This window comes from Osmerus eperlanus, chromosome 17 (assembly GCF_963692335.1).
Source record: "Osmerus eperlanus chromosome 17, fOsmEpe2.1, whole genome shotgun sequence".
Lineage (NCBI taxonomy): Eukaryota > Metazoa > Chordata > Actinopteri > Osmeriformes > Osmeridae > Osmerus > Osmerus eperlanus.
The window spans coordinates 13,789,500-13,816,836 of NC_085034.1; the positions used below are offsets into that span (position 1 = coordinate 13,789,500).

General features: G+C 41.0%; 1 protein-coding gene and 1 pseudogene across 3 annotated transcripts in view; both read left to right on the plus strand.

Annotated features, from left to right (window-relative positions):
* sult4a1 (sulfotransferase family 4A, member 1) overlaps window positions 1-27,337 on the plus strand; it is a 191,850-nt gene that overhangs the window by 77,184 nt on the left and 87,329 nt on the right. For 2 of the 3 annotated variants that reach the window (XR_009932532.1, XM_062482881.1), the window contains exon 3: window positions 26,702-26,782. The exons of the other annotated variant lie outside the window; for it this stretch is intronic. Coding sequence is in view for 1 of the 2 variants with exons in the window: in XM_062482881.1 (XP_062338865.1) it covers window positions 26,702-26,782 (81 nt within the window). In the remaining variant the exon portion in view is untranslated. The remainder of the gene's footprint in view (window positions 1-26,701; window positions 26,783-27,337) is intronic. 3 annotated transcript variants of the gene reach the window in all.
* On the plus strand, window positions 1,830-3,740 carry LOC134038005 (uncharacterized; annotated as a pseudogene).

Consider the following 27,337-nt stretch of genomic DNA (forward strand, 5'->3'; position numbering starts at 1 on the left):
GGTGCTGAAAGGTGTCACGGAAGAAATAGAAGATAAATAAGTTGAACTAGAAAGGCATTTCCTGCTGAAAATGCGTTGGAATGCTGAAAGATGAAATTATTTTTCTTAAATTGCAGAAAATACAGAAATGAGAAAATACCCGCAAGCTGAAATGAATGTCAAGAAATGTGTGAGTCACACAAAAGAGGCAGTGTGGAAACTGAACTGCATCATCTAACAACGCTAAGAGCTGAAATACAATGCGGGAGAAGCTGAAAGCTGAACTGTTAAACAGAAGAAGAAGTAGGCCTAGGCTAGCTAGTCATAAAAAGAATATTATTGTCTTATCAGCTGAAATTATAGTTGGGATAGTAATAGCAGTAGCAGATGTGTGCATTGAGTGCGTTTACTCGGCTTTCTTAGTAGGATTCAATGTGTTGATGGAATGAAACATACAGCAGTAGGGCCGATACAGGAAGACACGGCGACACTTTGTTGCAGAAGGATGATGGTGCAAGTTTTGTCCGTGGAGCATACAACGATTAATAAAAAAGAATCATGTAAACGCGTTTATTGAGTAATCGCATAACTACACTGTAACAAATCTCTGTAATTTCTACAGCAAAATTTTACAGTAACTTCTTGTTCTGTCATTTTACAAAGTTTACCTGTATATTGCAATGCATTGTGGGTCGAAAAACGATTACAGTAGCCAACAGTTTTTTTCTACAATAATTATTGTGAAATTACAGGCATATTTGCGCTTGACTGTAAATGATGCAGTAATACAGTTATTTACTGTTGAATGCGTTGCACGAGGCAGTTAGCTTGACGAAAGACCATTTGATGGCAGATTGCAGAGGAGCAGCCACATTTCCACTCCCCTCATCTACAATATGTAAGTATACATAGCTATAAATAATAGCTATACATAGCTATAAATAGCTTACATAATTAAATTGTGGTTTAACTTGTTTATGTTGGTTGAAATAACCTACATTGACCGTGTATCAGTCTAGTGCAGGACCCAATATAAAGTTCACTTATAGCTAGGTAACTAACTAAGTTAGCTATGTTAGCTGGAGAAATGTCAGAAGACATTTTGAACAAGCAATCCAGGCGAAGCAGTTTAGCTTATGGTAATAGTACTGAAGTAAAAGTATAGTGGGCATTATGTTACCGTTAATCCTTTTCATATTTATTTCATTTTGAACTGAGCGTAGTAGTGGAAGTAGAAGTACTAATCGTGTTTTTCAACTGCTGCATTGTTTAGCATAGATAGCTAGAGGTCTAGGAAAAAAATCCGAAAGGGAGCGCCATCGCTGCACAGTGATCAACCAAAGGCTACATGGATGAAGACGATTTTCAGGTAAAAACGTTTGTCAGTTATGCAATTATGTTCTGTGGCTTTTATAAATGTTACAATTTGGGTGTGGGTAGGGAAGCACTAGTAATCTTCAGGGTTGGTTATATGTGGCGGTCAGCTAGCAAGATCTTCAAGCCATGTTGAATCAAATGCTCCGTTTGCCTTCTATTTTGAGTGCTGCAGCAGCCCAAACAATTGATCAATGAAGTCAGGCTGTTAAACTTTAAAAAAACTTGTTGAGAAGTTAGGCTAATAATGTAGCCTAGTAGTTAAACTTATCAAATCAAAACTTGGTTATTTGTATGCACTATACATATTACATACTGTAATTTGTAGCATTTAGGTAGGCTAAGGAATGCATAAGGTTCAGGTAAATGTATTGTTACCCGTGGGTAAACTGATGTTACTGAAAATGTTGGATGTTATTGTATTTAGCCGTGCTATTCTAAGAGAATTTTCTTTTTCTCATAGGCCAAACAACATGTTTGACACTGACTCCCGTGGAACCAGAGATTTTCTTCAGATCCACTATAGAGGATCCTCTATCTTCTGAATCGACTGACACCTCCACCACTCAAAGTTTGCCTAGCAGTAATAGCTCCAGTATGAATTTGAATTTAAATGCCTGGCCTGAGAACTTCATTGTTCCATGGAACCAAATGCCTGCTGGTATAAGGACCGCCATTGCACAGGAGAAACGTCCATCTGCTAAAGACCGCAGGGAAATGGTACGAATCATCACAGATAAAATTAGGCTGACTGAATTAAATCCGTCAAGATCTCAGTGCCTGACAGTGGCCAAGATGATTGTAAAGCAGCATCCTGGAAGCTTTGCTGATGTCATGAGAGATGGCACCATAATTGGAAGTGGCTATGGATCCCTTTTGACTCAATTAAAAACACGAGTAGAACATGTTAATCGTGGAAGTTCTCTCTCCAGACGAAGGATGCAGAAACGGGTTCCAAATTCAGCTGCAGACATACCTAGAGGACCAGTTGACCAATATGGATGTGTGAGATGGCAGCCTGACTGTCCACAAGGGGAAACTGACGAGAGTCTCAAAGAGAAGCAGAATTAAATGAAAGACCTCTACCATGTCGAGGGTCCAGCTGGTGCAGACAAGGGATATTTGAGTAAGTTAATGGAAACAACCTACTTCCTTCAAAGAAAAGCCATCAATGCCAGCCCACCTCCTTCGATTGCTGAGCTGAAAAATGAGTGGCCCTATCTGTTCACACCAAAAGAGCTGTACAGCCATTTCAAATTACTCACAGACGTTGTTGTCCTGGATAAGATGAAGGAGGCTATGGAAAAAAAGGGGAAGCTGATCCTTCAGTTTTTCAAACAGAAGCCAGCAGGGACTAATGCAGATGAGGTAAAGCGCATCCTAGGGATGTACAACCTAGAAGAAAAGTGTGATCCATGGCCAGTCATAATCCTCCTGCTTATGGCACACTTCAAAGAAACACCGGAGGCACTCCTGCTGCAGGCAGATGTAAGTGTGAAATTATTATATTATGAAGTTTTCAAAAATGATATTGCAATTATGTTTACAGTCTACATTTGAGCTTAGGAAAATTACTGTACATTTTGAATTTTGAACTGTACATTTTTGTCTTTTAGGTGTTGGCAACAGCAGCTGACGTTGAACAAACACTGCAGCTTCCTGACTCTCCAAGACTGATTGTCTTAGGTATTGTATTTTTTTTATTATTATCAGTTGTAAAGCATTGCAAAGACAGACTATGAAGTACACAGATTAGTTTAACGTGGATATGTTTATGTGGAAGGCCACAGAAAAAAAAAATGTTAACCATTATTTTTTATTATTTTTATGTTTAGGTGAATTGCTCACAGCAACCGTTTGGATGCTGAGCATTGAGGGTCAGGTGGTTGTGCCTCCACATCCCAACTTTGTGGCTGGAATGGCAGCTTTGTTTTCTAGCTACTACAACTTTAATCTGGTGTACCAGGAGCAAGCATCTTGCACACTGGAATTCATTCAAAGGTAACTATGTGCTTGAAGTAGAAGACGGTTGATCATTATTTTGTAAAGTTTGCTATTATGAGTAACAGATTTTATTTAGCTTTAAGTGTACTTAAACCCCTTTAACATTTTGAGTAAAAAAAAGGGTAAGTTAGCAGTTATTGTAAAGCAGTTAAGGCACTTTTTAATGAAGTTTATTTTCATTGTCATATTACACCTACAAAAGATTTCATGAAATTTGTGATTTCAGATGCTTCATCGGACTTAACCCCTCCAGTGGGACCAAGGCAACCAAGATGGTGACCCAAAAAAGTGGGAAGGTACAGGAGAAGAAGAGAAACTCCATTAACCCTCACGTCTCTTCTTTACTAAAGCGGCTAATGGACTTTGAATGGCTTATATTGTAATACGACTTCCTCAGTATGTGAATATAGTTTTAATGTTTTATTTTTGTCGAGGTGATGTTTTGAACAGTTTTTCTAATCCAGGTCATTATTTTAAATTGGGTCTTCAAGCAATGTATATGGTAACTTTGAATATAGCTGGACCTCGTTGCATCTCTTAATTTAATTGAATGTTTATTGTTTAATGAGTTGTTAAGAAACTGAAAAGTTAAAACGTACAGTATTGTAATACTGTATTGCGTTAAAAAATAAAGTGTCATGATTTTGTATCTCGGACTGGTTTTATTTAACAGTTAAAGAAAAATTAATGAAATGATTTGTGGATTAAAAGCAAACCTGGTCTTATTTAAAACACTTTACAATAAGCATCAGCAAAGCTGCAAATGTAAAAAAAAAAAAAAATTAACTGTAATTGTTTTTACAACAACATATTGTATTGTGAAATATTTACAGCTTTTAGCTGGCAACTCGAGTTGCCAGGTAACATTTGTAATTTGAAAATAATACAAGATAATGTTGTAAACTAAATTACAATAAAGTTTTGTTTTTTTAAGAAAAAACAATACATTTCTGTAATATATTTACACCAATAACCTGTAAAAAAAATCCTGTATTATACTGTAATTATATTCACAGTTATTAACAGCAATTTTACAAGACTTTACTGGCAACTTTTTTGCCAGGTATTTACTGTAAAATCTACAGTCAAATTTGTTACAGTGTAATTACACATGTAAACGGAGTAATCGTATTATTGGCATAAACCGACAATTGCTAGTAATCGTGTTTCTCATGGTCAAGTAAACGTACCAATCACCTGTGTGAGAGACTGAGTGGTGCGTGTCTGTCGTTACGGTGATGGTGCAGCTATGATTGCTAACGCGCTGAGGGCAGAGAATAAGAGAAATGTAGCTAGAATCCACACCTCAAACAAGATAACCTAGACGCAAAACTGTACGTCCAATCCAAAATATAAGGATATTTTCCGAGACCCAAGACTCTGCCGAAACCAGAGATATTCTTTATATGTCTGTGCAGTCAGAAATACGACTCTACCTGCAGTTTCAAAAACGTGTTCCTTTTGCTTTCCTGGTGCTTGTTTGTTTGGTTGCCACGGTGATGGCGCAGCTGTGATAGCTAACGAGCTAGGCAGAGAGAAAAACGAACATTTACCTAGCATCCACACCTCAAACAAGTTGACCTAGACGCAAAACTATACGTCCAATCCAAAATATAAGGATATTTTCCGAGACCCAAGACTCTTCCGAAACCAGAGATGTCCTTTATATGTCTGTGCGGTCAGAAATACGACTCTATCGGCAGTTTCAAAATCTTGTTCCTTCTTGCTTTCTCTGACTGATTTTACTCACCTCTCCATTGAAGTTAGTGAGAGAATTTGAAAGGCTGCTCTCGCTTCAAGGCTCATAGCTGAAAATCTGTAAATGTGAGCTCTTTAGTAGTTACATTGGCTGAAAGAGGACAATTTTTCCTACATTTTAAGGTATAACTTGTTTCTGTAAGTTAAACTATATGAACGTTAGAGGAATTTGTTTGACAAATTAGTTGAATATCAGAAAAAGAGCGGCAAGCAGAGTGTGCTGCTCATTCATAAAAATCAAGAAGGAGCAAACATTTTAATGTATTTCAAACTGTCATAATTCAAAATTGGCTGAACATTTGAAAAACCTGAATCATTTGGGAATAGCTGAATGTCTTGTGAACATTTTAAAGGTTGAATGGTGTCTCTAGCTGAAAGTAAGCTGAAGTAGTTACGTTTGAAAGAGGAGGAAGCTTTTTAATGATTTGAAAGGATTTACCATTACTTTTAATGGGAGAATAATTTGCACAAAAACCTTAATGTCTTAAAAAGTATAAAAGTGAGAAATACCAAAAGTCATAGCCATCATCTCCTGAAGGAGCTGAACGTTTTGATACAAAAGTTGTAGGAATCGGTTAAAGTATGCAGAACGAGTTAAAGGCCAAAAAACGGCGGAAGAACTGAGAAGTTGAAAAGCAATAGTGAGAATGCTTAACAGCATTCTCACAATAACTAGAAAAGGCATTTCCTGCTGAAAATGCGTTGGAATGCTGAAATAATTTTTTTTAAATGGCTGAAAATACAGAAATGAGAAAATACCCGCAAGCTGAAAGCTGAAATTGATTTTAAAAATGTGTGATTCACACAAAAGAGGGAGTGTGGAAGCTGAACTGCATCATCTAACAAAGCTAAGAGCTTAAATAGCCTACAATGCGGGAGCAGCTGAAAGCTGCACTGTTAAACAGAAGAAGTAGGCTAGCTAGTCATAACAAGAATATTATAGTTTTAATAGCTGAAATTATAGTTGGGGTAGTAATAGCTGTAGCCTATCATTGAGTGCGTTTACTCGGCTTTCTTAGTAGGATTCAATGTGTTGATGGAATGAAACATACAGCAGTAGAGCCGATACAGGAAGACACGGCAACACTTTGTTGCAGAAGGATGATGGTGCAAGTTTTTTCCGTGGAGCATACAACGATTAATAAAAAAGAATCATGTAGACGCGTTTATTGAGTAATCGCATAACTAATTACACATGTAAACGGAGTAATCGTATTATTGGCATAAACCGACAATTGCTAGTAATTGGGTTTCTCATGGTCAAGTAAACGCACCAATCACCTGTGTGAGAGACTCAGTGGTGCGTGTCTGTCGTTACGGTGATGGTGCAGCTATGATTGCTAACGCGCTGAGGGCAGAGAATAACAGAAATGTAGCTACAATCCACACCTCAAACAAGTTAACCTAGACGCAAAACTGTACGTCCAATCCCAAAAAACAGGATATTTTCCGAGACCCAAGACTCTGCCGAAACCAGAGATATTCTTTATATGTCTGTGCAGTCAGAAATACGACTCTACCTGCAGTTTCAAAAACGTGTTCCTTCTGCTTTCCTGGTGCATGTTTGTTAGGTTGCCAGAGCGATGGAGCAGCTGTGATCGCTAACGAGCTGGGCAGAGAGAATAACTAATGTAGCTAGAATCCACACCTCAAACAAGTTAACCTAGTGAAGGATTCATATATCTATGTGTCTATTCCAATATGTAATGATAGTATTCAATGACACAAATCTGTGTTCTAGAAAGAGTGGTCTGGAGTCGCAGAGGTCCGATAATATCAGCTTTAATGCAGCAGTTGGAAATCAGAGGAAAGTACAGAGCTCTGGAGTTGTCTAAGTTTCCCTACCCGCAACATAGTTTGGGCTGGTTCACGAAGTCCAACTGGCTATCTGTCCCTCCCCAGCATATATTTATACAGTGCAATTGAAACACAAGTATCAAAAAAGGGTTCAGCTTGTTCCCTCGTGCGTCAGGGAGTTGTTCTTGCCTACGCGCGTCCCACCTGCTCGGGTGCCGTCTCCACCCGGTTTCAAGGTTGTTTCTGAAAATGAAGAGATAGAGACACAAAGAACAGCCTGCTTCCCACACCCAGTGTGAGACCCAATGTTTAAGCCTGAGCACACTTCTAAGTTCATAACTTTAATAAGCACAATGCATAACTTTAATAAGCACAATATATTCTTTAATCCCTCTTTTGATCTCTGAAAACACCAGAGATCAATCAACATAGCCCGGACCAACCATCGCCTCCTCGTCCTGGTCAGCCAGCCCCAGCAATGGCATTTGGAACCCCTTCGTCGGGTTCTCCTCAGCCGAGACAATGATCTTGTTACACAGGGACCTGATACATGGGATACAGCAACAATCATGTTGATATTGATATAGCACACTCTTAAGTAAAATAGCGGAAACCTTCTTAGTCCAGTACAATTCTAGTGTGGTCAAGCAGTATCACTCTTGACCTAGTCGTAACCCTCTTTTCCGGACTCTCACATTCGTAGCAATAGCAAAAGGTTCACTGGCCATTCTCCACCAACTCCTGCAATGTACGACTGGATTCTGGAGCAGCACAACACATGCTCCAGTGGTACCACGTACTTCCTTTCCCCAGCACCCTTAGGGCGTGCAAGGTTCTCTCGATGACCTTGAATGGTCCTGTCCATAAATGTACAACAGGCTTCCCCGAACATCTGATGATGTATTGGGGCAGGTGGGACAGGGTCTTCAAGGGGAAGGGGGGGGGGGCAGACCACTCCTAGGTCTGATGAGGCATAGGGGCAGATGGGGCAGGGTCTCCAGGGGAATGGGGCCTTAGAGCAGGGGTTAGGTAGTCAGACCCGCCGGTCTGACTCGTCCTGAAGCAGAAAAGAGTTACAGTCCCAGCATCACCTTATCTCCCATGATCAAGCAGTAACTGAGTCAAATGAGATGCGAACAGTAAGGTGTGACAACAAACCCAAATTTAAAAAATATCCCATTACCGAATACACAATGTTGACATACAAATCAACAATAATGATGAGACTATGCAGCGTTATGGCCAAGTGGTGAGGACACACTGGACACAGTGGGAAAACCCTAATGATGTTATAGGGGAAAACCCACCGTCACTCCGCAGAGTGGACATTCAACATCCATGTATCCACGGCAGACCTGGACATGCTCACAGGCCCCCTTCACCACATACATACAACTTTAGCCATGCTTTTAGAATTGTAATAAAATTAAATAAATTTGAAACAAATAGAAAAACCAGAAATTAGACAGGATATTTTAAAGTTCTCATAAGATCCCTCCTTTCATTGATAACTTTAATCAATACCCAATCTCCTCGTTTGACTCCTCCACTCTTTGGTTTACTGCTTCACCTGGAACAGAATTTAGCAGAAGACATCTCTTTTCTAGTTAGCATTTTTTATAAAATTGGTTAACCATTTGATTCGCCTCTTCATCATGCTATGTGAAAGGTTTAAGTTGTGGTATTACATATGATCTCCAATAAATCAATTCAAATGGTGTTATGCATCTGGTATAGGACTGGGAAAGACTTCAATTCACCTAGTAAACATACTGTATCTACAATTACCAGGCAGTATTTTCCCTTCAGTTTTCTTATTGTTGAGCAAACACATGTAACAGCATCTAATAACGAGCCCCCATATTCAACTCCTATTAGTCATGCCTAGAAATGACAATCTGTTTCTTTGTTCCCTTCTTTAAAAAATCAACTGTTAGTTTAATTTCTTTCACTCCAAAAAACCTTTTCTGTCTTTTAAAACAGTTAAGTTTAAGACCAATATTGTTTTAGATTCTCTATTTTACCAAATTACACCTCTTTTTATCAAAGATATGATAAAAGCAATTTTCATTATGCCAAACCAGAATCCGTATGCTTCTTAAATGAAATATAGACCAAATAATGTTCTTAATGTAGCTATTAACCAAACATTTTTCCCAAATATATTTTCTATAAAGGTCAGATAGGTAGAACTTCATAACTCGTTTTGCTGCAGTTCAAAACGAGCCAATTAGCTCAAACCATCATAACCACAATTTATCAGACTTGATGAGTGTTTTCCCAAATTTTTTCAGAACTGAATGTTATAATAATCCTCTTCATGCACTAATACCATTTATTAATACAACATTATCACAGCCTAACTGTTTATCCCAAACAGTATGCCAGGCTCTGATAAAACTCTCAAATAAAACTTAAAACCAAATTACAATTAAACTCCAAATAAAAGTACATTTAGTTATGTTCTCTTTCTCATTTTTAACCAAATTATATCTAATACCTTTATCAAAACTCTTAAAAACCCTAGATTTTACTATTTTGACTTAAAATGTTATCCCATATACCATCAAAGTATATTCATAGTTTCCTCTTCAAAACATCAGTGTTTAAACGAGTGGCCCCACGTTGGGCGCCACTCTTCACATCCACAAAACGTTCTTGTTTTATTTCATAACCTTCCATGATCCTCTCTAAACCAATCCTTTATGTAACTTTCCAATTGCTTCCTCATATTTTTTCACATACATTTCCTCAAACCATTCTTTGACCAACACAGCTGGTTTGCTCTAGTATAACTCTTCCAATTGTATTAGAACCAATTTATAAACCAGGGGTTCAATTTCTGCATTTTTACTGAATACCATCACACATTCCAGATTTTCCGCCTTTAAATCCAAGTTCTGGTCGGAAAGGCTTCAAAAAACCTCCCTGTTTGGCTAGGAATTATAACAAATGTTGATCACGCATTTGTTAACCACCAAACTTGGGATTCATCTAAACGAACACATCTATCAGCATTAATACTCACATAATTATGCAGAACTATACCTTCTGGGATCACCTTTGTAAGATCTCAAGTAACAGGACTCTTTTAGCCCCCACCTTTCTCCAACTCTCCTCGGGATTTCTGTAACTTCTTGGTCAAAGAAAAAAAAGCACGAGATTGATAAAAGTGAGTGATCTCACAATTTGACAACTTGTTAGATTTTGCACTGAAGGCAATTATGGTCCTTGGAGGACACCTAGTGGATCTTTTTTTTTTTTTTTTTTTTTTTTAAAGAACGACAGATCTGTTTAAAATACCGTCACTCAACCCGACTCCACACAAATATTACTTTTTCACATCAATTCAATTCTGTAACCCTCTTGTACCGGAGAGGACAAATAAAAGACACACCACACTCCTCTATTTTTATTAAACTCAATCTGACTCCACACAAATAGACAGTGTTCAGGGATTCTAACCCCTGGAGAGGACTCTAACCTCCCTCTGGACAAAGACAACGAGTTCAGGGACTCTAACCCTTGGAGAGGACTCTAACCTCCCCTTGGACAAAGACAACGAGTTTAGGGACTCTAACCCCTGGAGAGGACTCTAACCTCCCCTTGGACAAAGACAACGAGTTTAGGGACTCTAACCCCTGGAGAGGACTCTAACCTCCCCTTGGACAAAGACAACGAGTTTAGGGACTCTAACCCCTGGAGAGGACTCTAACCTCCCCTTGGACAAAGACAACGAGTTTAGGGACTCTAACCCCTGGAGAGGACTCTAACCTCCCCTTGGACAAAGACAACGAGTTTAGGGACTCTAACCCCTGGAGAGGACTCTAACCTCCCCTTGGACAAAGACAACGAGTTCAGGGACTCTAACCCTTGGAGAGGACTCTAACCTCCCCTTGGACAAAGACAAAACACAAAAACGGTTGATTTCTCACCACTGTTGGTTTGACTAGGTACGATGAAACATAGTAATCGTCTAAATTTGGTTCTCAGTTCCGAATAGCAGTACTTTGAATTAACAGGTGTCCGCTTACCTTCTTTTTTTTTTTATGTTGAGGCGCCTCTGACGATTACGTCTGCCTCCTCGTACCGGTGTATGGGTCTCTCTCCCGATCTGTCGGTCGGGCCGGAACCCTCTGGACTCCCTCTTTTCAGCGTCGGGGTCACCATTTGAAGGATTCATATATATCTATGTGTCTATTCCAATATGTAATCATAGTATTCAATGACACAAATCTGTGTTCTAGAAAGAGTGGTCTGCAGTCGCAGAGGTCCAATAATATCAGCTTTAATGCAGCAGTTGGAAATCAACTAAGTACAGAGCTCTGGGGTTGTCTAAGTTTCCCTACCCGCAACAGAGTTTGGGCTGGTTCACGAAGTCCAACTGGCTATCTGTCCCTCCCCAGCATATATTTATACAGTGCAATTGAAACACAAGTATCAAAAAAGGGTTCAGCTTGTTCTCTCGTGCGTCAGGGAGTTGTTCTTGCCTACGCGTCCCACCTGCTCGGGTGCCGTCTCCACCCGGTTTCAAGGTTGTTTCTGAAAATGAAGAGATAGAGACACAAAGAACAGCCTGCTTCCCACACCCAGTGTGAGACCCAATGTTTAAGCCTGAGCACACTTCTAAGTTCATAACTTTAATAAGCACAATGCATAACTTTAATAAGCACAATATATTCTTTACTAGACGCAAAACTATACGTCCTATTAAAAAAATAAGGATATTTTCCAAGACCCAAGACTCTGCCTAAACCAGAGATATTCTTTATATGTCTGTGCAGTCAGAAATACGACTCTACCTGCAGTTTCGAAAACGTGTTCCTTTTGCTTTCCTGGTGCGTGTTTGTTTGTTTGGTTGCCACGGTGATGGCGCAGCTGTGATGGCTAACGAGCTAGGCAGAGAGAAAAACGAACATTTACCTAGCATCCACACCTCAAACAAGTTGACCTAGACGCAAAACTATACGTCCAATCCAAAAAATAAGGATATTTTCCGAGACCCAAGACTCTGCCGAAACCAGAGATGTCCTTTATATTTCTGTGCGGTCAGAAATACGACTCTACCGGCAGTTTCAAAATCTTGTTCTTTTTGCTTTCTCTGACGATTTTGTCACCAGATTTGCATTGGTCTCTATGGGGCGAGAGTTGGACTTTGTCTCGCTTTCGTGGGGCTCTGAACAAATGTGTACGTCTGTTGGATTCAACAGACAACTGTCTACGACCAGCACAAAATTAGCTATCTATTGATCCAAAAATGAAGCATGAAGAGCGAAAATTGTGGCAATGCTGGCAAACTAGAAATATTTTTTCAACGACATCCGAAGCTGCCCTCCACTCTAAGCGTTTCAGTCTGCACTCTAGGGTTTCACGTACACACCCATGTAAATCTCAGAAACGGCTTGAAAAAGTCATGAAACATAATCAGTGATATTGAAAAAAGTTGAATAGATATCAAAAAGCTGAATTATTTAAAAATAGTTTAGGGTTTTGTCAACATTTTAAAGTTTAAATGGTGGCTCTAGCTGAAAGATTGAGGAAAAAGAAGGATTTGGAATTTGAAGAAGTTTAAAGAAGTTTGAGAGGATTTGAAAGAAAACTCCATTGGAAACCCATGTTAAAAATATTATGAATATTGATTTATATTAATTCAAGCATAAGAGGTACAAAGCTGAAAAGTCATAGCAGGAATGGCCTGAAACTGCTGAATTTTTTGATAGCTGAACGGTTTTAATAGCTGAAGATTTGAAGGCGCTGAAACGTGCCACGGAAGAAATAGAATAATGAAGGAATGAAGAAGTTGTATAAAGATTCAAAGAACAATACTTGGAATGCTGAAGCAGCATTCCAACAATAACTAGAGAGGGTACAATTTCTGGGGAAATTGTAGGGTGTGCTTGCTTGCGTCGGTTGCACAGGGGTCCGTTTTTTAATGACATTTTTACAACTGATATTTCTGTATATTTTATATAAAAATGCATAGGGCCTACTTATTATTTATAAAGATGAAAATACGAGTGAAGTGTAGAATGAAATATGATATCTTCTCATTTCCCCTGCAAGAGGCAGCCTCATAGCTGAATCAAAACGAATACATTTGGCAGACCGGTGTAAAAATTGACCTAATCTCTATGACTTAAACGTCCTTTTAAGTTTTCCCTTCTCGTGATATTTTCAGGCATTTAGCCTAGCTACTCATATTGCATTCATTCATTAACCCCTTTGAAGATTATTCTACGACGTTACCGGCAGTAGAAGATGGAATCGCGATTCAAACAGTACCATCTGCTAACTGAAAATATGCCCCCAAAAAACGTAAATAAGCTTGACATTTATTTAGTGGAAAATCGCTCATTCATACAAAGCTCACTGGTAGCGATCATTGTCAGTAACAACGCAAAATGCGATATAGCCCTGTGTGGAGAAGCTGCCCCGGTAAATTGTACTACTACAGTACAGTACTAGACTACTGCTGTGTTCGTCTTGGTAGCGTTTGCGTTGGTTGAATTCGATTCAACGTTCTGTTGTACGGTTTAGGCTGAAATTAATTATTTTCATGAACAGATTGACAAAGTTTAGGCTGTGGCAACAGGGCCGGATCCAGGCAGAGGCTAATGTCATGCTAATGCTTCAGTGAAATAGTAGACTACCGTTTCCGAAAGTAGATGTGGGCCTACTTCCTCAACAATATCAGCTAATATTGTACATTACATTTCACAATTGTGTTTCACATCACAAAGTAAAATGAGTAAATAGTTATCACCCTGGCCTCTTTGCTTGTGGCGTTTCTGCAGCTGCCTTGCAGTAAAGCTATAGTTAGCCTAGCTATCCCCAAAGTTAACAGATGTGAAACGAATGTTCTGCTACAGGTAGTCACGCGTGTTTTCGTGACGTTAGTAACGTCAGTGACTGTGGCTAGCAAATTAGCCACCGTTAGCTTCACTTTTCACCACAAAAACTTAACTTGAGCCTAAACCATGCAACGGAACGTAAATAAAAATACAAGCAACTCAATCGCTACCAAGACGAAACTTTTGACACCTAGGTTGTCTATTTAGTCCAAATATTGACGAAGATTTAGGGGTGGGAAAATAAATAATAATAATATGTGAGAGAACAAAGGTTGTGCCCTTGCCGAAGGCAAAGCACACCCAATTATAAGAAAAGGTAGAAACACTTGAGGTGGCTGCGCCGCTTTGCGGCTTGGCCACCAATAAGTAGGCTATACATTTTTATATGAAATATCAGTTGTAAAAATGTCATAAAAAAATGGACCCCTCTGCAACCGATGCAAGCAAGCACACCCTACAATTTCCCCAGAAATTGTACCCTCTATAGCAGGGCTCTTCAATAGGCGGCCCGCGGGCCGAATCCGGCCCCCGAGCAGCTTTGGACTGGCCCCCGGAGTGTGGTCCGGTAACCTCATTCAGTTCGTGACTATGACAAAAAAAATAATAATCACTCGTGACCAGGGCCGGACTTACCATTGGGCTTGACTGGGCTCCAGCCCATGGGCCCCGTCCTGGAGGGAGCCCCGCCCGTTTACGTGCAGCGGAGGACTGAGCTATTAGCCAGAAAGCGAAGTTATGCTAGCAAGATTCATAGACAAGAACATTGTCTTTGAATTGGTTGAATAGCAAATGGATGTGAGATGATTGCATCAAAGTTGACATATTCTCCAAACAGTCATTATAATTTGACAGTATGTTTAACAACAATACTAGCCAGCAATCTAGCCATGTCATTGTCCCCAAATCAAGATTTTTATGTGTTGGCCGCAGCATGTCTGAAGTAGAGCTAGGTTGACTAGCGAGGTGAATCGAATGGGATGTGGGATGAGCGGTTACGTGACACTGACTGACACAGTAAATTCAGAAAAGTAACATTTTCCAAATAGGTTAAAAGAAATATTGAAGTCACTCATTGTTGTAATTACATGTTAGCTTGGTAAAGTTTCTCAAAATTGTAAACGGAGGTTTTGACTGCGTGACTGCGTCCCTGATGTTATTGTTACTTATTTCAGACACTTTGTACAGGCTCATACCAAGGAAAGATGTTCTTTGCTCATACAACGTAGCCAGCTCAATAATTTAGAACGGTGAACAGTTTTGCTGGAACTACTTGGCTGATTGGCTGCAGCCAATCAGAATCGAGTATTCACCCAGACCATGGTATTTTAGATGCATTCGACTTCATGCAGCGCCGGCGTCGTCTGCAGCCGTCTGCAGCCCGGCTGACTTGAAGCAGCCAATGGCATTCTCAGATTCAAGGCAGCCGCCTGCAGCCGGCTGTGGTGCTGCATGAAGTCAGTCCATGTCGAATGCGCCTAATAACTTAAAAAAATGTTTTGTCATTGGGGAACATTTAGTCATTGAATCGTTAATTCAGGAGATTCGTTCAAAAATGCTGATTCATCCATGAAACAAGTGAAGTATTTGAGTAGTTGAATCATGCATTCAAACCAAGTTTTTAAAAATAATTCAGATTAATTAAACATTTTAAATAGACTTCAGCAATTCACATAAATAATGTTATTTTGTTTAGTTGTTTCTTCAGAATCGGGATCTCTAAATACATATAGTAGCTTGTGTATGTATCATTTTGTTCTATTTAAAGTCATGTATAATTGGTAGGGCCCGAAAATGACCCAAGCCCAGGGGCCCCCACCGCCCTTAGTCTTCCATTTTTGTTAGTTAATTGCATTTTCTCCAATTGTCTGTTAATATGGCTTGGTTATTGCTCACCTGGTTTTATTTTTGAATCCTTGGGCCTATGCGGCCTCTTGGGCATATGTTGTTATATGCACTTACAAAATATAATATATTGACTCCTTCAGTATGTTGTTGTAATTTCTTTATTTGTTACCGTGATTACTCATATCCTCCGGCCCCTGACTTTGCCTCAGTTTCAAGAACCGGCCCCAGCTCCAAACAAATTGAAGAGCCCTGCTCTATAGTTATTACTACAAATCTTCTTCCGCCATTGGAGTCTATGGCAGCCCCTAGAACCGTGTAGTCAGAAGTTGTGAAATTTGGCACACTCTTTGGGGCCAGTCCCCTTATCAATTTCACCAAGTTTCATGTCTCCCATTCAAACCCTCGCGCCACCAATGGGTCAAAGTTGAAGGTGTGTTTACACACGTTTTTTTTTAACCATATGCCTCTTTCCAATGCCATTTTCCAAAATGAAGTATCGTTGTATTCCCTGGATCAAGACGAGTCCAACGCAGTCTATGACGTCATACCCAGTTATATAGATTCTCCGCCATTTTGAATGTTAAGGAAAAGCATTTTTCCGCTACTCCTCTTACAATTCTTGTCGAATCTTCTTCAAAATTGCCACAGATGATCTTCAGACCAAGCCTCACAAAAGTTATCCCATGGCGTTTTGATTTTCGCAACCGTTTTCTTAGTTACAGCCAATCAAATTGAGCAACTGATCCGGAAAAAGGGAAGTGAGGTTATATCTTAGCCAATCTTTGATGCATTGACTCCAAACTTGGTGTATGGACTCAGGACCCTCTTATTAAGAGGTCTGACACAGGTAGTGTCATATGAACTCTAGATAAATTATATTCAGATCAAGCCTCACAAACGTGTCACATGGTTTTTGATTTTCAAACCAGTTTTTCCGGTAAAGCTGATCAAAGTCGGTGATGAAGCCGCCAAAACAGAAAGTGAGATCATATCTCAGGAAATATTTGCTGAATTGACATCAAACTTGGTACAGGTTCTCGGGACCCTGTTCCAATTGTGATTCCAAATGTGAAATTGTGATACCAGCTGAATTGATGTGGCCGCCATTTTGAATTATTGGTTAAAAAGTTTTTTCCCTACTCCTACAAAATGTATCCAATATTCACCAAATTTGGCACAGATTATCTTCAGACCACAATCACCTTGACATGTCAAAATAGTACTGAATTACGCCGTTTAAACTTTGGCCAAATCTGACTACCGCTTGCCACACGAAAAACTGCTTATATTTTTACCCAGTAACTGAACACAGTAATTTCCAGCACTGAGAATATCTCACTAGGATAAGTTGGTGTCCTGGCAAGGGCAACGTAAGAGGTTCGAATCCAGCCAAAGCCAACAAGCCTGTCATGTCACTGGTTATCTGTTTAAACTATCAAACCTCACCTCACTATCAAAATAATTTTAGATTTTCTAAACCGTTTGTCCGGTACAGCCAATCGAAATCGGCAGCAGAGCCGCCAAACAAAGTTGTGTCGTATCTCAGCAAATCTTTGATGGCTTCACGCCAAACTTGCTGCGTGTATTCGGAACCCTCTCCTGAGGATGTCGAAAGTTTCTTCTGGGTCATCTGACCTGCTTGGCCACCCCATTGCTGCTTGCAGCTATATTATTATGTTTTTAAGAACTACATAGTGTGAGTTACACAATCAGCAGATACTTTGTATACTAATATATTGCATCAACATTTCAAAGACTCGTGACCACATTACACACAACAGCACATCACGTAACGACATGCACCCAGCCGCTCGCACCCACTCACCTATACCCACCCCGAAAGTGAGGGGCCCGGGCTGCTACATGTTTAGCTCCCATACCCAGACGCTGCCCCGTGGGGTGAACCTTTGCAGCCAATCGCAAACAGCCAGGCATCTACATTTACATTTAGTCATTTAGCAGACGCTCTTATCCAGAGCGACTTACAGTAAGTACAGGGACATTCCCCCGAGGCAAGTAGGGTGAAGTGCCCGGGAATCGAACTGGCAACCTTCGGATTACTAGCCCGATTCCCTCACCGCTCAGCCAACTGACATTACATTTACATTTAGTCATTTAGCAGTAAGTACAGGGACATTCTCCCCGAGGCAAGTAGGGTGAAGTGCCTTGCCCAAGATCAATTTGCACAGCCAGGAATCGAACCGGCAACCTTCTGATTAATAGCCCAACTAATAAAGTAAATTGTTAAAACTAAAACTTTAGATTTTACTTGGGCACTGCAGATTTATACTGGGGTACGTGCCCCAGTAAAAAGGGTCTAACGACGCCCCTGGTTACAGTAATAGTCGATATAAAACCGAAACAGAACATATCCACTGCGTCTTGTCATTCCAAAAATTGAATAGGCTAAGCATCAACAGGATAACATCAAGTCTATAGCCTAGAATTTCCAAACAATTCGCTCTCCTTTTTGCAATACTTGGACTGTATTCTGACAATAAATGAAGAACGTAACATGTTTTCCAGTATAACTGGATCGAATTAGACCATTGAATGTTTATGATGTCCCTGTGTGTTTGTTTATACTTTTGACTGGGGACAACAACGCAACTTTTCAACCGACTATAGAGTGTTGATATGTCGGGCTACTAGACTAACTGCATTCTAGCCGAACCCACAACGTGTTTGACATTCTTTAGCCAATAAATAACATTTTGCTGAATGATTGAAGGGCTAGACAACAAACGCTCCAATGAAATAATCACAGACTAACAACATGGAAATAAATGACAGATTGCCGAAGACACGTTCATTTTAAAGATCCTGTAAAGTGGAATTAAAAACGAGTTTCAAGTTCACCACACCACAGAATAATGTATTATTAACTACCCATCCAAACTTGAATGAAAAAAAACACAGACAAGTATGTTAAATTAGGCTTTGAAATCGTAATAAAATATAGCAGTCTTCTCTGTTTGAGACTGGGGGGGCGTGTCGCCTGAAGGAGCTGAAGCTCGGCCCCCTCGCTGGAAGGCGCCGCCTCTCTCAAGTAAGCTACCTACGACCCAGATAATGAACGCTACGTCAAGCCGAACAAAACAGTATAAAATTTGAATGTATTTGTTCAATGAGTGAAACATACAGATGCATATAAATGAAATATTCCCCTGAGCTGTAACACAGGAGTAAACATTTACAGCAGAGACAGCAGACAGTGAGCTCTCCAACTACTTCTAGCACATTAGCTAGGTTACCGTTTCACCAAAATACCATCATTCTACACCGAGTAGCCTAATATCAAGTTAGCGGTTTGCACTAATTATAGCAGAGATACCTCTGGAAAAGTTATCTATTATAATTATAACAAGCACACAGAACTGAGTGATGAACTGCTGGCGGCGGTGGATGGTCCAGGTGCGATCGGAGGATGAACGGCCGGGGGGGCGATGCTCGGTACGGTTCCGCGCTGCAAGAGAAGCCGTGTGTTGGTGAACCCCGTCTGTATCTGGTCCATGTTAAAACTGTCCGCCGTGAAATGGTCAGTGGCGCAGAGGCGGCTGTTGGAGTTTATCCAAAGCTTTCCATGAGCGTGGGTCTTCACAAAATCTATCCACCTATTTTTCCTTTCATTATCAACAGGGAACTTATGGCGTTGCAGCGCAGCTGGAGTTCTTGCATCCAGGGAATATGCAGTTGCGGGTGGTGGGAGACATCCTGAAGCTAGCTAGCTGATGTAAGCTACAATAACAGTACAGCAGGAGGAGCCATTCAGTGATCTGACGTAGATGGGGCGAAATGATGTAGATAGGGCATTTTTTGGCTCCGCCCATTAAAACCTGATCTGAAAACGGAAGAGAAACTGTTCTTCGGTCTAACTCCACATTTCAGTGCGACAAAGTTTTAGCGCTTTGCACATACTTTCAGGAACTCATTTCACACGTATATAATGTACTTAGAAGCAAAACATGGAATTTACTTTACAGGATCTTTAAGACCGTGCAATAAGCGCCATCTAGCGATCATTACATGTCAGTAACAACATCCCTGTCTGTAGACTCATGGTTCGATATGACCCCCAACAGCGCAAAAATGGCTCGGCGCTGCTAGTGTTAACGGACTGCTTACTGTCAGATAGAAAGTCTGTGATCCCCCTGCAGGTGGAGTCAGGCACGCTCAGCTGGGAGAGCTTGTCCTGAAGCAGAGCGGGGATGATAGTATTGAAGGCAGAGCTGAAGTCCACAAACAGGATCCTGGCGTAGGATGCCGGGGAGTCCAGGTGCTGGAGGTTGATGTGGAGGGCCATGTTAACTGCATCGTCTACAGACCTGTTGGCTATGTAGGCAAACTGCAGGAGGTCCAAGAGAGGGTCCGTGATGGCTTTGAGGTGTGCCAGCAACAGGCGCTCAAAAGACTTCATTACGACAGAGGTCAGGGAGACGGGTCTGTAGTCATTAAGTCCTGTTGGCCTTGGTTTTTTGGGCACAGGGATGATGGTGGAGGACTTGAGACAGGCTGGCACATGGCATGTCGCCAGGGAGGTGTTAAAGATGTAGGTGAACACCGAAGCACAGCTTGTCAGCACAGTTCTTGAGGGTGGCAGGGGAGACAGTGTCTGGCCCAGCTGCTTTGCCTGGGTTCTGTCTCTTGAAAAGTCTGTTAACTTCACCCTCCTGAATGGAGTGTCGTCACTGAGTTGATGGGGAGGGGGGGGGGGGGGTGAGGGAAGGGATAGTTCAGGGCAGTCCAGTTGTCTTTCAAAACGACAGTACAACTCGTTCAGGTCGTTGGCCAGGCGAGAGTCGTTAGTGGAGGGCTCTGGGCTTGAAGTTGGTAATCTGCCTGAGCCCTCTCCAGACAGAAGCAGAGTCAAAGCACGGGACAAAACCCATCCCGTATTGATTCAAAACGGGACGCGCTATTTTATTCTCAAATACGGGACGATTCCGTATTTTAAGGGACGGGTGGCAACCCTACTGCTAGTACGTCTTTCTGCAGCTCCGAAAATATCAAATCCTAGCCAGTCCATTTTCCAAATCCAGTCGACTTGCCTTTCACTATACATTAACGAAACCTATTTGTCCTGAAATCCATGTAATGTTTTCCCTATACCTTTGTACTCTTGTGCACCGTCAACGAGTTAGTTCGGAGCGCGAAATCAGAGACACATTTGGCAATTTTTTATCGATGGTAAATATCCAGTATTTGGCTAACACAATCCCTTACATAACGACTAGGTGAATTTCACTAGAATTTCGAATAGTAGAATTAGTGCAAATTTCGATTGCAATACTCTACAGCTTGTATGAATGGGACTTTTTACAAGCTAGTCGACAGCTAGCCTGGATTTACAGCTAGCAACAACTGTAGCTAGTGTTTTGGGCCACGTTCCTATTCTCTGAATTGGGTTATCTAGCAAATTATTTAGAGTCCTGCCATTTGTTCTTTTTTCCTTCATCATTTTCATCCCTTTGGAATTGCGTTGTGTTGTATTTCGCAGTAGTGGCCAACGCTAGACTCATTATAGAGTGAGTAGGCCTACAGTTAGGTCCATAAATATTTGGACATTGACACAATTTTCATCATTTTGGCTCTGTATACCACCACAATGGAAATGAAACAATCAAGATATGCTTTAAGTGCAGACTTTCAGCTTTAATTTCAGGGTATTTACATCCAAATCAGGTGAACGGTGTAGGAATTACAACACATTTGATATGTGCCCCCCCCCCCTTTTTAAGGGACCAAAAGTAATTGGGCAATTGGCTGCTCAGCTGTTCCATGGCCAGGTGTATGTTATTCCTTCATGGGAGTTCATTATTTCATTGACAAGGAGCAGATAAAAGGTCTAGAGTTCATTTCAAGTATGGTATTTGTGTTTGGAATCTGTTGCTGTCAACTCTCAATATGAAGTCCAAAGAGCTGTCACCATCAGTGAAGCAAGCCATCGTTAGGCTGTAAAATCAAAACAAACCTATCAGAGAGATAGCAAAAACATTAGGTGTGGCCAAATCAACTGTTTGGTACTTTCTTAAAAAGAAAGAACGCACTGGTGAGCTCAGCAACATCAAAAGACCCGGAAGACCACGGAAAACAACTGTGGTGGATGACAGAAGAATTCTTTCCCTGGTGAAGAAAAACCCCTTCACAACAGTTGGCCAGATCAAGAACACTCTCCAGGAGGTAGGCGTATCTGTGTCAAAGTCAACAATTAAGAGAAGACTTCACCAGAGTAAATACAGAGGGTTCACCACAAGATGTAAACCATTGGTGAGTCTCAAAAACAGGAAGACCAGATTAGAGTTTGCCAAAAAACATCTAAAAGAGCCTGTACAGTTCTGGAACAACATCCTATGGACAGATGAGACCAAGATCAACTTGTACCAGAATGATGGGAAGAGAAGAGTATGGAGAAGTGAAGGAACTGCTCATGATCCAAAGCATACCACCTCATCAGTGAAGCATGGTGGAGGTAGTGTTATGGCGTGGGCATGTATGGCTGCCAATGGAACTGGTTCCCTTGTATTTATCGATGATGTGACTGCTGACAAAAGCAGTAGGATGAATTCTGAAGTGTTTCGGGCAATATTATCTGCTCAGATTCAGCCAAATGCTTCAGAACTCATAGGACGGCGCTTCACAGTGCAGATGGACAATGACCCGAAGCATAATGCGAAAGCAACCAAAGAGTTTTTTAAGGCAAAGAAGTGGAATGTTCTGCAATGGCCAAGTCAATCACCTGACCTAAATCCAATTGAGCATGCATTTCACTTGCTAAAGACAAAACTGAAGGGAAAATGCCCCAAGAACAAGCAGGAACTGAAGACAGTTGCAGTAGAGGCCTGGCAGAGCATCACCAGGGACGAAACCCAGCGTCTGGTGATGTCTATGGGTTCCAGACTTAAGGCTGTCATTGACTGCAAAGGATTTGCAACCAAGTATTAAAAGTGACAATTAGATTTATGATTATGTTAGTTTGTCCAATTATTTTTGGTCCCTTAAAAAGGGGGGGGCCACATATAAAATGTGTTGTAATTCCTACACCGTTCACCTGATTTGGATGTAAATACCCTGAAATTAAAGCTGAAAGTCTGCACTTAAAGCACATCTTGATTGTTTCATTTCAAATCCATTGTGGTGGTATACAGAGCCAAAATGATGAAAATTGTGTCAATGTCCAAATATTTATGGACCTAACTGTATACGTTGGTTTGGGTTATGTGAAGGAATGATATCTATACTGCTAATCAATGCTGCTATACCAATCACTACCTCAAGTATATAAAATGTGTAATGCTTAATACTAAAACATATATCCAATTGTGATTAATTGATTCAATAAAGAACAGATGGGATTGTAGTCTAGGAGGATCGTAAGGCCGGAGACGCTTGGTGTTTGTCCCCGGCTTGGGAAACCCAATTCAATTCTGGTTAGATGTTCAAGGAGATAACTGACTCGTTAATATCTGACTCCAATTTTAGAAATGTGCACAAGTGCGTTACCTGTAACCTTGAGCGCTAAACAGTTAATGACATGAAACTGGCGTAGGTAAAAATCGTCTGCTTGATCAGAGCATCGACCCTAAAGTATGCGTGTTCACTAATCAGTCGTTTATCTCTACTATAATATGGATTTAACCACCGACCTAGTATGTAAACCAATCACTCAGAGGCTCCGGTAAATTCCTTCGGAGCGTGGAGATCCACTGTAAGTAACTCAGAGGCCTTAGGTTAAAACCGACTTCAAAAGTCGATGTTTATAATCAGTATTAGCCGCATCAACCAGACTAGATCAAAGTTTTCACCGCCGTGGCGTGATAGATACGTTTCAAGGAGAACAAGTAACTTAAAATGCACAATAATAGTTTATTATCTAAATAGTAAGATAATCAATACATACATCCATCCATCATCTTCCGCTTGTCCGGGGGTCGGGTCGCGGGGGCAGCAACCTAAGCAGGGAGGCCCAGACTTTCCTCTCCCCGGCCACTTCCACCAGCTCTTCCTGGGAGACATAGTCCCTCCAGCGTGTCCTGGGTCTTCCCCGGGGCCTCTTCCCAGTGGGACGTGCCCAGAACACCTCACCAGGGAGGCGTCCAGGAGGCATCCTTATCAGATGCCCGAGCCACCTCAACTGGCCCTTCTCGACGCGGAGGAGCAGCGGTTCTACTCTAAGCCCCTCCCGGATGACCGAGCTTCTCACCCTATCTCTAAGGGAGAGCCCGGACACCCTGCGGAGAAAACTCATTTTGGCCGCTTGTATTCGCGATCTCGTTCTTTCGGTCACTACCCACAGTTCGTGACCATAGGTGAGGGTAGGAACGTAGATCGACTGGTAAATAGAGAGCTTCGCCTTTCGACTCAGCTCCTTCTTCACCACGACGGACCGATGCAGAGCCCGCATCACTGCGGACGCCGCACCGATCCGCCTGTCGATCTCGCGCTCCATCCTTCCCTCATTCGTGAACAAGACCCCGAAATACTTGAACTCCTCCGCTTGGGACAAGATCTTCTCCCCAACCCGGAGATTGCACTCCACCTTTTTCCGGTCGATAACCATGGCCTCAGATTTGGAGGTGCTGTTTCCCATCCCAGCCGCTTCGCATTCGGTTGCGAACCGCTCCAGTGAGAGATGGAGGTCACGGCCCGATGAAGCCAACAGGACCACATCATCCGCAAAAAGCAGCGACCCGATCCTGAGGTCACAAAACCGGACCCCCTCAACGCCCTGGCTGCGCCTAGAAATTCTGTCCATATAAGTTATGAACAGAATCGGTGACAAAGGGCAGCCCTGGCGGAGTCCAACCCTCACCGGGAACAAGTTCGACTTACTACCGGCAATGCGGACCAAACTCTGGCACCGGTCGTACAGGGCCGTAATCGGTTGTAATCAATACAATGATAATGAAATATCATCAAATACAAAACATACCTTCAGAGCAATGGTTAACAAAGGTAATCACAATGAAGACTAGGCACCTAACGCACCGGAGCTGTATCGTAAACTGAACTCAAAGTGAGTGGTAAAAACGTCTTCCTATATACACCCAAACCTGACTAAAATGGGAACACCGGCCATATAACAGAAAGGTTGTCTGACGCATACAAATTTAAATTTAATCATTAATCAAGGCTGCAGTAGACCAAGTGGTTCCCTTGCAAGACAAGGGAATATGTTAACACGGTCTGCTGCAAGCAAAAACTCTGTAAACCCTGTAAATGTACATGTTACAGTATTAGAATTATTACTAGAATGTAATACATAAAATAAGAAACAAAATCATATCAAACATGACATTAAAAGCTGTTTAGAACTATATTTACAAGAAAACAACTTTTAATGATAATTTCAGAGTCTTCCTCGGTCCACCTTCCTCTTCAACTGTTGAGACCACCTTTCCAGAGGTGTGTCATTAAGGCGTGATTGTCATTTTAGCATTCATGCAAATCAAAGGCTGCCAAAACAGCCCTACAGGATTATGCAGTTGTGCTGAAATGTAACTGTGGTGTGTGTGCAAGAATGCCAAGGTCAGGCTAACTGACTTGGGAGGCAAGTTCGTGACGCTCAGGGGCTGGTGTGAGCACAATGGGGCTACTCAGCTCATGGGAGCTGAGTAGTTCCTGTGGGATGAGAAGGTAACGCTTGAGTAATTCGTGAGGAGTTAACACGTTTTTCACAAGTAATATAATAAGTCATTTAGACTTATGTTAACTCCTCACTAATTACTGAAGTGATCCCTCAGGAACTACTAGTGATGTGGACCATTATTTTAAAGTGAAAAGCATGTTAACGCCTCACTAATTACTCAAGCGTTACCTTGTCATCCCACAGGAACTACTAGTGATGTGGATCATTATTTCAAAGTGAAAAACATGTTAACTAGTGCTGTCAGATAAACGCGTTATTAACGGCGTTAACGCAAACCCATTTTAACGGCGTTAATTTTTTTATCGCGAGGTTAACGTATAGCTGTAAAGCCAAGCTAGCTGTCGACTAGCTTGTAGAAAGTCCAATTCATACAAGCTGTATAGTATTGCAATCGAAATTCGCACTAATTCTACAATTCGAAATTCGCACTAATTCTACAATTTGAAATTCGCACTAATTCTACAATTCGAAATTCTAGTGGAATTCCCTAGTCGTTATCTAAGGGGGTTTTGTTAGCCAAATACTGGATATTTACCATCCATAAAAATGAGAAAAATGTGTGTCTGATTTCATGCTCTAAACTCACTCATTGATGGTGTACCAGAGTACAAAGATATAGGATGACATGACATGGATTTCAGGACAAATAGGTTTTGTTAATGTTTAGTGAAAGGGAAGTCAACTGGATTTGGAAAATGGACCGGCTGGGATTTGATATTTTCGGAGCTGCAGAAAGACGTACTAGCAGTCACATTGAAATTGCCCGCATAATCATACAGTATGATCAAATATTCATAAACTGGTTTCCACAAAGAAATCATTTGAGGCACAAGCTTCTGAAATGTTATGACCATGATAAGAGTAAAAAAAACACAATTGTTAACTTTTTAGACATGTTACTTTTGTGATTAGTAATTGGTTATTCTTTTTTAATTGGTCATAGTTCACAAGTAGTTCTCAATGAGGATATATTTATTTAATAATAATCAAATACCTACCAAGGAACTACCTTTGTACTAAATTTGCTATTTCTTAGTGCTTAGTTAATCTTGGTTCCATATTAGTTAATAGTATTAAGTTCGGTGTGAATGTAGTACTACCTATTACTTCCTGCATAGCTACTCGTTAACAATGGACCATTATTCTAAAGTGTTACCGAAGACTTTCTCTGGAAGTGGCCGTAAATACCATGTATGTGTATACAAGGCCTACCAGCCTTCTAGATTTTGTATTGAAGTCAATGTAGCCAGTTTTCTATGAATTTGCAAGAATTTCTTAAAACATTGTGCACTTTGTAATGGGTAATTGAGTATAGATTCATTGGCAATAATGACAATTTTATTCATTTACAAATGAAATCTACAGTACAAAGTGTGCTAAAAGTGAACAGGTCTGAATACTTTTCTGAAGCCTTTGTTGTACGATGAATTTGCCTCTGTTTCCTCAGGAACTGACTTCTCCTCGGCTAATCAAGAGCCACTTGCCCTATCGCTTCCTTCCCACTGCTATGCACAATGGGGAGTCCAAGGTAAGAAAACACAACCCTCACTTACAACTACAGATAAACATATGCCCCTTTCCATATGCACACAGCTGTCTCTGTGCACACAAAATCTTGTTTTGTTGCTTAGTTGCACCCGGTAACTCTGCCACCGTTTGGGTGGTAATGTTAGCTAGACAGCTGGCTAGTTCATCTGTATACTTACATCACAAACATTTGTCCTGAAATAATGTCTGGAAACATTACCGTGAATTGTGAAAATTTCCCCCAAGCCCAATTATTTCTGGATTGGGCACCTTAATAAATCTTGGATGTTGAGTATTACTCTTGGTACCCTGACAGCAGCATTGTGAGTGATGCGCTACAAATATCAGCTGTATTTTACAATTGTCCCCAACCCCTTTGGGGGTGATTTGTGCCATGATATGTAAGCTGAGCTGGTAAGCGTGGTCATGTGTTTTTATGCAAAGCACAACATTGCCACATCTGCAAATATTATAATTGGGAGTCAGGTGGCTGAGCGGTTAGGGAATCGGGCTAGTAATCAGAGGGTTGCCGGTTCGATTCCCGGATGTGAAAAAT